This window comes from Salvelinus fontinalis, chromosome 2, assembly GCF_029448725.1.
Source record: "Salvelinus fontinalis isolate EN_2023a chromosome 2, ASM2944872v1, whole genome shotgun sequence".
Classification (NCBI taxonomy): domain Eukaryota; kingdom Metazoa; phylum Chordata; class Actinopteri; order Salmoniformes; family Salmonidae; genus Salvelinus; species Salvelinus fontinalis.
The window spans coordinates 24,278,306-24,288,971 of NC_074666.1; the positions used below are offsets into that span (position 1 = coordinate 24,278,306).

At 44.4% G+C, this 10,666-nt stretch overlaps 2 protein-coding genes across 2 annotated transcripts; both read right to left on the bottom strand.

Annotated features, from left to right (window-relative positions):
* Positions 1-37: 37 nt before the first annotated feature.
* On the bottom strand, positions 38-5,958 carry LOC129815137 (zinc-binding protein A33-like). Its single transcript, XM_055868552.1, has 6 exons — positions 3,310-5,958; positions 2,733-2,828; positions 2,348-2,581; positions 1,678-1,700; positions 1,467-1,582; positions 38-1,030 (listed from the first exon to the last, which is right to left on the bottom strand). The coding sequence occupies exons 1-6, from the start codon at positions 3,820-3,822 to the stop codon at positions 486-488; spliced, it is 1,527 nt and encodes a 508-aa protein (XP_055724527.1). The 5' UTR covers positions 3,823-5,958; the 3' UTR covers positions 38-485.
* Positions 5,267-5,696, bottom strand: LOC129866833 (profilin-2-like). Its single transcript, XM_055939779.1, has 2 exons — positions 5,615-5,696; positions 5,267-5,547 (listed from the first exon to the last, which is right to left on the bottom strand). The coding sequence occupies exons 1-2, from the start codon at positions 5,694-5,696 to the stop codon at positions 5,267-5,269; spliced, it is 363 nt and encodes a 120-aa protein (XP_055795754.1).
* Positions 5,959-10,666: the final 4,708 nt, after the last annotated feature.

The following is a 10,666-nucleotide window of genomic DNA, read 5'->3' on the forward strand; positions in this document are numbered from 1 at the left end:
TGTCCAGATCAAATAACAGGTTCTATTTCAACACAGAGACACAAAACAATTATTATTTATTTTGAATGGTACAGTATCGTGAGGTGAACGTTTGTAATACTGATGATATCCAAAATTCATTAAAAGATTATTATTATGCATTAAAGATTACATATTAAAATAGTTGCCGCATTTTTGTCTCAAAATATTAAACTGCCGTACATTGTACACGATAAGGAAATGTTGTATTCATCATTCTGTTAACGCCAGTCACGTACAATTTACACTGTAATACTGCAAAAGGTTATTGCGCATACATACATTTAACAAACCTTGATGGTGAAGCTCTGGCCCACATCAAGATTCCATTTAAAAAATATATTATTTACAGTTGGCCTAGAACATCTCAAACAATATGACGGTAGTATTTTGTGTCAGTTGTTTTAGGGTGTTTTAGCACCACACCAGTGTAAGGATGGCCTCAGGCTTTGCGAGTGCCGCGGCTGTCAGATTTTAGGAAGGAAAACTTTGAGGGGCTCATTCTCATGCACTTTATCTAGGAATCCCAGATTGAAGTAGGGGTACAACGTCTCTGTGAAGGTTTCACGGAACGTATAGAGATGTGTCATGCTCTCTGCATTGTAGAAAGACACCAGACCCCTCTTATAATCCAGATATACACCTATCCTAGCCAGAGGCTCCTCCAGTGAAAGCACAGTAGGGGGCGATGTACAGGCCATGTACTGTATTCCATAGGACAGGGACAGGGTCCAAAAGCCATTGGCCGGCAAGGCTTTGATTACTCCCTTCCTCGATACAGTTTCTCTAGCCACACCCACGGTCCACACAGTGCTGCTGTAGACCTCTATCTCCCAGTAGTGGCGGCCGTGGGTGAAGCCCTGACTGCCCAACAGGGACAATGCAGCATTGAAGCGGTTGGGGTTGTCCTGGACAGAGTGGTTGAAGGTCTGGTAGCGGACACAGGTGAGGGAGGAGGTCAGGCTAAGCCAGGGGTTGGCTGTGCTCGAATTCAAGGTGATGGCGGCCGGAACTGAGAATAAGGGAAAATAAGTTGGTCAAGTTAGGTATTGCATGATTTTACATGTCATAACACAGATACAACGCGTTACAATGTGAATACAATATAATTCTCAGTAGCAGTTTCAACTTTACATTTTAAATAACAAAACAACTGTCAAGTAGTCATTTCTGGGCAATTCATGTATGTTGCAGAGGACAAATAGTTGCCGAAAGCTCCTGAATTATTGCTCCTGACTGCTGTTATTGTCAGTCACTCTACTAAAGGTTCAGTGGAGGCTGCTGAGGGGAGGACAGCTCATAATAATGGCTGGAATGGAGTCATTGGAATGGTATCAAACGTGGTTTCCATGTGATTGATACCATTCCATTGACTCCATTTCAACCATTACTATGAGCCTTCCTCCCCTCAGCAAGCCTCCACTGTAAAGGTTAATGCCTTACAGTACCTGGGTAGATGCTTCCTTTCAGTGATTTCCACACTCGGTACTGCAGGGGCCCTGCGAACCGACCCTCACACAGGCTCGGGGCCGTCAGAGTAGGCTTTTCAAACTTGGGCGTCGGCCTGCCAAAGGCAACACAAGCTTCAGACAATACATATCAGAAACATGAAAACTCCATTATGGAATAACAATCTAAAACGTCCCATCACACACTCACCTCTGGACCAGGGTCTTGATATTCTGGGACGAGACAGGAAAAACAGAGGGGAGAGTGTGCTGATTAGTTTTGGCATTGGGTAAAAAGAGAGAAAGCAGTTTTTCACATGACATCAGTGTCTGAGCTCACGCTATCCCGGCCCTCTGGGATCTCCCAGTGGTTGGGGGAAAGTCCCTGGGTCTGAGCCTGCTTTCCCTATAATCTCCTTATCCTCACCATCGACCAGGAGTGAGGTCATGGGCCCACATCCTGCCTGTGCTCCACCCTGAAGGGTTCTTCCCTGCACTCTGGAGGGCCATTGTGTGTATTGTATGTGTTTGTCATTGATAAGGGTCTTGTCCTTATCAAGGATGATGCTGAGTGAATTTCCCAAGTTGCGATCAATGAAGTACTACTCTACTCATTGCTATCAGAAAGACCTTCCTGTAGAATGTCTAGAATGGTTACTTACTAACTTATTACAGCAGATATAAATGTCTAGAAGTGTGCAAGATAGTTTTGTCCTCCCATCCAGTACATCATTTTCAAACAGCACAAGCAAAATAACATAAAATCTAACCTAAAACCTTTCAGTGTAAAACTCATATTTTTCACATTCCCCCATCAAGGAGGTTCATTGAGTTACTTCTCATGTGAAATTCCACCAGCCTAGAATTACCCTGTCTCTCACCCGCAGCAATGTAAAGGGGTCCTGTTCCCTCAGCTTGTCCTCGATCTCATTCAGGGCCCTCTGCAGACGGCAGACCTCCACACAGAGCAGGGCCTTGTGTTCGTCCAGCCTGATCAGCTCCCTGCGCTCCTCTGTCTTCAGCTTCACCTGCAGCAGCTTCTCTTCCTGGTATAGGAACTGGTGCAGGTCGCTAAACTGGGCCTCGATGCGCTGCTTCAGGTCTGCCGTGTGCTCCTGGGGGGACAGAAAGTGTGTGGGGTGGGTTTTTTTTTGGGGGGGGGGCGGGCAATGGCAGTTAGTTCGAGAGGGTCAAGGTTTATGAGACATTCAAGGTTTAAGTGCAATGTACAGATTGTTACAAGCTGTAGATACTAGAGCGTCTCACCTTGAGCTTCTTGACCTCGTCCTCAGTTTCTCTCTCACACTGCAGGGCCGTGTTCAGCTCCCCTTTCAGAGAGTCCATGGAACTGCTGAGAGACGCCTGGATGGCCAGAAAAAAGCAGCAGCATGACTCTAAGTCAGCATCAGCCTTCTGTTCTCTACACCAGGCCTTACAGTAAATACAGTAATCTGCTCTTGGAGTGAGTCTGGAATATGAATGTTATGGGAAAAAAGCCAGATGCAACTCTTAACAAGAGAATGTGGGGTGAATAATGAGCAGTTTGTCTTACAGAAAAATGTGACACGTAAAGTGATGTAACAAATCATTGACATTGTAGTTGTTGATGCCAAGTCACTTAGTTTTTTTTGTGCAACATTTGATCAAATCAACTTTTTGCTTCAATTCCTCCCAAGCAAAATTCTACTGCTCAGTCCATAGCACCACCTGTCTTCAATTTCCCCTACAACTGGGACCCTTGATTTAGTTGTTTTTTAACCCTGAGCTAAGCCTTTTACTAGCATTCTTTGAAAAATGTAAGAGTGTAACAAGGCAACACAAGTCAAATAGAATTTGGACTTACCCTGTATCTCTGCTGTGCCTCTTGGACACACACCATGTTGTGGTTCCGGTGCTCCTGAGAGAGTCCACACACCAGACACAACAGCTCTTGGTCCTCCTCACAGTAGAGCTTCAGCTCCTCTCGGTGCCGGCCACAGCACGGGGCAGGAGCAGGAGCAAGGCTCCTCTCTGGTACCCCCGTGTCCCCCAGCAGCCCCTCTCTTTCCTCCAGGCCCTGGCAGTAGCTCTCCACTATGTTACCAACTATGCGGTTGGGCCGGTAGCTCTGGCCAGGGAAGGTCTTCCTGCACTGGGGACAGGATCCGGACCCCCCCTGGACCTGGCCTCTGGGGCCCGTCCAGTAGCCAGCGATACATGCCTGGCAGAAGGTGTGGTCACAGGGCAGGGAGACAGGCTGCTTGAAGAGGTCCAGGCAGATAGAACAGGTCAGGTCTCGGCTGAGTCGCTGTGCTGAGCTCTTGGATACTTGCCCAGCCATACTAGACAACCTCTGCTTTTCCTTTGTAGTTTGCATTGGAAGCTACCCCTCCCTGTATTTGGAACTTTTCTTGTCTGACTTCTCCACCTCGACGTTGTGTGGAGACGTTAACTGGAGTTTCTCCACCTCTCTGTGATTCTTACTCCTTATGTTCATTCCTTCTTTCAGACTTCTCGTTTTTTTGTGCTGGATTGGAAGCTTTTGAGACGTCCTCCTTCTCCTGAGTGTTTGGGTCCTCTCTGTCTGGTTTCCACTCTGATTCGGCTCAGTCTTCCTGTTGACTGTGGGAAAGGAAGAGGCTGGTGAGGAGGCGGCCTCTCTGTTGCTCCATCCCAGTTAGGCAGGGGTGCTCTGTGGGCCCCCTTGTAAACTCCCCCTCTGACGTCAGGAAATTAAGGCAGGCCAGCCATGGTCATTCTGTGCTCTGATTGTTAGTGTAGAGAAGTTATGGTGGTAACTGCAGTGCAGTCCTGCTTCTTGAGCAGAATAGGGTTGTTAATAATCCACTTTACTATAGCGCTTAGTTACTGGAATCAGTTAATCCCTCCAGTCAGCTATAGCCAACTACACCCATGGTCATGTGAGTACCCAAACAGGTTTTTCATAACTGAACTTTCCAATAGAAGTGTGTGAATTTATCAAATCAAATTTTATTGGTCACATACACATATTTAGCAGATATTATTGTGGGTGTAGCAAAATGCTCCTAGTTCCAACAGCGCAGTAGTATCAGACAATGTGGGGAGAATAGTTCAAAGCAATTAAGTTCAATAACCAGTACAGTGTCAACCTGAGCTAGCTGGTTACTTGTAAGCGCACTCCAATGTAGACAAACACCTTGTCAAACGCTATGGGCTGAAGTCATATTTTGAGCATATGTCCTTTTTTATTTCTTCTACCTGATGTTAATTTCAGGCACTGCATGCATGAGTCACATTTCTTACTTAATTGTTCACGTCTCTAATACATTCTGTTCTGAAAGTATATTATTGACCTTAGACTCTGTTTATGCTATTATGCAAGTTATAAATGCAATATGTGACCATTTCTCCAAGATTCTTGACAAGGTACGTATTTACTCTGCTATTGGTGTCTAGTATTCCAAGCAGCAGGCATACTTTACCTATTACTTGTTAAACTGAGTGTCTGACACTTAACCTTTTTAACTGCCTTTTTGTCAGTTATTGTCACATTGCCTGTTTATCCTGGTCTGTGGCTGACCATGTAATACTGTAATGACAATGTGGGACCTGGCCATACAGACTCGTGTGTACTTGACAAGCATACTAGGTCACTGCATTCTAGGTCACTACACAATTAAAGAAGCACAAATATGTCACTAACTACAGGACACAGTATAGAATGTTTTAGACAGTTTCAACTCAGTTTACTCTGTCAAAAATCACATACTGTCCATGACACAGGAATGTCCTCCCAAGCAGGAGTTCAGGTAAGCAGTACATACAGGTAAGCTGTAAATTCAAGCAAGTTGTGATGATCCTGCGTTGCGAAGGCATGCAGCCATCTGATAGGCCTTGTGGTTGAGGAATCCGCTCCTGATCCCCCTGTTGCCGAGGAGCACCAGGAGGAGATGGCGTGTCCGGCGCACGGCCACACCCCGGCTGGGCCTGTGCTTGGTGCGCAGGTCCATTGACCTCTCCCCTGGGGTGACCATGTTGTCCCTCACCAGGGCACAGCGCAGACCCCCCAGGCTCACTCCCTGGGTCTGGATGGCCTCTCTCTTCCTAAGACAGTATCCTCCTAATCTCCCGCCGGGTCAGATGTTCCAGTGATCCCCCTGGAGTGGCCGCCATCACTCTGCGGGTACTGACGTTCACCAACGCACAGTCTGCACACTGGCCCTCAAACATCAACCTGTCCACATAGTGCTGCAAGCTGGGCAACGCCATTCCTGGGGAGGGGGTGGAGGGATGTATCCCTGAAAATATAAATTCATTTTAGCCTGAGATAATGAAAGCAGGAAGTGCGCAGAATGGTGATCAATTATGGAGAGAATTGATTATCTACCAACATGGGTCCATATTGAGAATTCCCTAAAAACCTACCTGGTTGGTGTGGGGAAAACATATCAGTGAAATACTGCCACTGTGTCAACTGAAGTGTCTCAGACTTCTGTGATGTCACAAAGGATAACTAATAATGTCATGCCCTTTTGTTGCACAAAGCCTACCACTGAATCAGAAGCAGAATACAGACATCTAGTGGCCAAAGTGCAACTGCCATTACCTGTATTATAATTCACATACAGGACCTAGGAATGGCAGGAGATGGAATTGTATTACCCATGGACATACTCATCTGAAGTAGGGTGGATAAAATTAGAAAATAAATAAAATCAGTAATTAAATTCAGCCCATAACTTTTTTGTGTTTAACTCCATTCATAATATCTGATCACCCCAAGTCTAACAAAATGTTAGTTTCCAACAAAATACCTGACTATTGCTGAAAACAAATGTATCCAGTACCATGCAAACCAGTGGAGGTCAGTGCTGTTTATGATAAGGCAGAACAATTTTTTTGTTCATGAGCATGGCCTTATTTCTATTACAGCATATCACCCAGTTCAATGTAACATCGATAAGTTTAGGTTACTACATGATACTCATATGTGACTCAACACCTGGATTTGGTCTTATGTAGCAACATTTTAAATTGTATTTTTATTTTTTTACATTGGATAAAAGTAGAGACTCAGAGGTACAAAATGGTATATCATTCTCTGCATTTGTTCTGAAAGAGCTGGAAAACCTGGACCCATACAAATCAGCTGGGCTTGACAATCTGGACCCCCTATTTCTGAAACTGTCCGCCGCCATTGTCGCACCCCCTATTACCAGCCTGTTCAGCCTCTCCTTCGTATCATCTGAGATCCCCAAGGATTGGAAAGCTGCCGCGGTCATCCCCCTCTTCAAAGGGGGAGACACCCTGGACCCAAACTGTTACAGACCTATATCCATCCTGCCCTGCCTATCTAAGGTCTTCGAAAGCCAAGTCAACAAACAGATCACTGACCATCTCGAATCCCACTGTACCTTCTCCGCTGTGCAATCCGGTTTCCGAGCCGGTCACGGTTGCACCTCAGCCACGCTCAAGGTACTAAACGATATCATAACCGCCATCGATAAAAGACATTACTGTGCAGCCGTCTTCATCGACCTGGCCAAGGCTTTCGACTCTGTCAATCGCCATATTCTTATCGGCAGACTCAGTAGCCTCGGTTTTTCTAATGACTGCCTTGCCTGGTTCACCAACTACTTTGCAGACAGAGTTCAGTGTGTCAAATCGGAAGGCATTTTGTCCGGTCCTCTGGCAGTCTCTATGGGGGTACCACAGGGTTCAATTCTCGGGCCGACTCTTTTCTCTGTATACATCAATGATGTTGCTCTTGCTGCGGTCGATTCCCTGATCCACCTCTACTCAGACGACACCATTCTGTATACTTCTGGCCTTCCTTGGACACTGTGCTATCTAACCTCCAAACGAGCTTCAATGCCATACAACACTCCTTCCGTGGCCTCCAACTGCTCTTAAACGCTAGTAAAACCAAATGCATGCTTTTCAACCGTTCGCTGCCTGCACCCGCACGCCCGACTAGCATCACCACCCTGGACTGTTCCGACCTAGAATATGTGGACATCTATAAGTACCTAGGTGTCTGGCTAGACTGCAAGCTCTCCTTCCAGACTCATATCAAACATCTCCAATCCAAAATCAAATCTAGAGTCGGCTTTCTATTTCGCAACAAAGCCTCCTTCACTCACGCCGCCAAACTTACCCTAGTAAAACTGACTACCCTACCGATCCTCGACTTCGGCGATGTCATCTACAAAATAGCTTCCAATACTCTACTCAGCAAACTGGATGCAGTTTATCACAGTGCCATCCGTTTTGTTACTAAAGCACCTTATACGACCCACCACTGCGACCTGTATGCCCTAGTCGGCTGGCCCTCGCTACATGTTCGTCGTCAGACCCACTGGCTCCAGGTCATCTACAAGGCTATGCTAGGTAAAGTGCCGCCTTATCTCAGTTCACTGGTCACGATGGCTACACCCACCCGTAGCACGCGCTCCAGCAGGTGTATCTCACTGATCATCCCTAAAGCCAAAACCTCATTTGGACGCCTTTCCTTCCAGTTGTCTACTGCCTGCGACTGGAATGAATTGCAAAAATCTCTGAAGTTGGAGACTTTTATCTCCCTCAACAACTTTAAACATCTGCTATCGGAGCAGCTAACCGATCGCTGCAGCTGTACATAGTCCATCGGTATATAGCCCACCCAATTTACCTACCTCACCCCCCATACTGCTTTTATTTATTTACTTTTCTGCTCTTTTGCACACCAGTATCTCTACTTGCACATGATCATCTGATGATTTATCACTCCAGTGTTAATCTGCTAAATTGTAGTTATTCGATTTATTGCCTACCTCCTCATGCCTTTTGCACACATTGTATATAGATTCTCTTTTTTTCTACCATGTTATTGACTTGTTTATTGTTTACTCCATGTGTAACTCTGTGTTGTTGTCTGTTCACACTGCTATGCTTTATCTTGGCCAGGTCGCAGTTGCAAATGAGAACTTGTTCTCAACTAGCCTACCTGGTTAAATACAGGTGAAAAAAAATAATAATAAAATTTTTTTTTTGAGGAACAATGGGAGGGTAATTCTGCTTTGAAAGTTGATCAACTTGTAAACTCACTTTTGAGTTAATGACCTTCAAATGTTATGATATCTAGTGAAGAGCTCTTCTTTGTCTACACCCATTCAGCATCGTTCACACACTCTTAAGCTTAAGCCCCACCCATCTCTTTTCTCTCTTGGAGCGCACACTTGACTCTCTGGCCGATGATTTGTTTATCTATGAATGACATGCAAACAGCCTAACCAGCTCTTCTGGCAACAATTTCATATTCAACGGGTGTTGTACACACGTCAAGTAACGTTAGCTAACCAGCTAGCCAGCCAGCTAACGTTAGCTAGTTAAACAACAATGAACACAGCGCAAGTACACTAACAGTAAACTTTAGCTTAATACATGCAGCTAGCTAGCTAGGCAAACAATGAACCTAGCAAGGTAAACAAAGTGTAAGATCACACGTAACAAAATGTTAACTAATGAGCCTGCCAGCTAACATTAGCTAGCTAACAACAATGAACACAGCACTAACAATGGCACAGAGTGCTGGGAGCTAACCAACCAGGTTCAATGTTAGCTAGCTAACATTAGGCTCTAACTAGAAAAGCAAACTGCTCTGAGATACGAATAACAATGTCCGCCAGGGAGCCAGCCAGCTAACGTTAGCTAGCTAACAGTACACTTTAGCTTAAGACATGTAGCTAGCTAGGTAAACAATAAAGCTAATTAGGTAAACAAAGTGAGATCACACATTTTTTACATTCAAACAGTGAAGTCATGACTCGCCTAGTTTCCTGAATCGGGTCACAAATGTTCCCTATACCCGTCATGAGGTTGCTACAACCTAGCCTATGAATGAAAGTTTACAACTGATGGGTTCTGACTTCTAAACTTGAAATATAGTTAATCATCAGGTATCCTATGGAAATGAGCAGTGCCACAATCTGGTTTCCGAAGATCCGAAGAAAAAATCCGAAAAATCCGAAGAAAAAATCCGAAAATCCGAAGAAAAACCAACCAGAATTTTTCTTTAGGTCCCAGGCTCTTACAATGGAAAGCTATGGGGCCTATGTAATTCCGTCTTCCAGATTGCAATTCCTATGGATTCCACTAGATGTCAACAGTCTTTATTTTTTTTAAACAAGCAAGAATTTTGAGCTTTGGTGAAGAGAGCACCGGAACAATATCAGTCTTTCGGCACACGATGGAGAGGGCGTGCTTACTAATTTTGCTTTCCTATTGAACATACTACTTTCCGTATGAAATATTATAGTTTTCACATTTTAGAGTACCTGAGGATTAAATATAAACGTCGTTTGACTTGTTTGGATGAAGTTTAGCCGTAGCTTTTTGGACTCCTTTGTCTGCATGTTGGACGAGTGGACTACTGAAATCGATGGCGCCAACTAACAGACTTTTTGGGATATAAAGAAGGATTTTATCTAACAAAACGACCATTCATGTTGTAGCTGGGACCCTTGGGATTGCAAATAGAGGAAGATCTTGAAAAGTAAGTGATTTATTTAATCGCTATTTGTGATTTTATGAAGCCTGTGCTGGTTGAAAAATATGTTGATGTGGGGCGCCGTCCTCAGACAATCGCATGGTATGCTTTCGCCGTAAAGCCTATTGTAAATCGTACAACGCAGTTAGGTTAACAAGAATGTAAGCTTTTAAATGATACAAGTATCTTATATATTCATGAATGGTTAATATTACGATTGTTTATTTGAATTGCGAGCCCTCCAATTTCACCGGAAGTTGTCGGCTGGTGTCCCGCTAGTGCCTATCCCTAAGAATTTAACAATTTCTACCCCCAAGGCCCCTGGACTATTTACATTGACCTCCCCCTCCATTTGTTTTGCACACTGCTGCTACTCGCTGTTCATTATCACTTCATCCCTACCTACATGTACAAATTACCTCAACTAACCTGTACCCCCACATACTGACTTGGTACCGGTACCCCCTGTATATAGCCTCTTCATTGTTATGTTATTGTGTTACTTTTTATTATTTTCAAATTCTTTATTTTATTTCGTAAATATTTTCTTAACTCCTGTTGAACTGCACTGTTGGTTAAAGGCTTGTAAGTAAGCATATTCTAAAGTAATACTGCAAAAATGTTGGAAAATAAATTAACTGTATGTCCTGAATACAAAGTGTTATGTTTGGGGCAAATCCAACACATCGCTGAGTACCACTCTCATATTTTC

Bases quoted from the DNA above. Each gene is read 5' to 3' on its own strand.
- LOC129815137 (XM_055868552.1), bottom strand. From the start codon at position 3,822: ATGCAAACTACAAAGGAAAAGCAGAGGTTGTCTAGTATGGCTGGGCAA. The intron at 1,701-2,347 runs GTGAGAGACAGG...GTCTCGTCCCAG, and splicing joins ACCCCTTTACATTGCTGCGG to AATATCAAGACCCTGGTCCA. The intron at 1,583-1,677 runs GTGAGTGTGTGA...TGCCTTTGGCAG, and splicing joins ATCAAGACCCTGGTCCAGAG to GCCGACGCCCAAGTTTGAAA.
- LOC129866833 (XM_055939779.1), bottom strand. From the start codon at position 5,696: ATGGCGTTGCCCAGCTTGCAGCACTATGTGGACAGGTTGATGTTTGAG. The intron at 5,548-5,614 runs GTACCCGCAGAG...GCGGGAGATTAG, and splicing joins CTGTGCGTTGGTGAACGTCA to GAGGATACTGTCTTAGGAAG.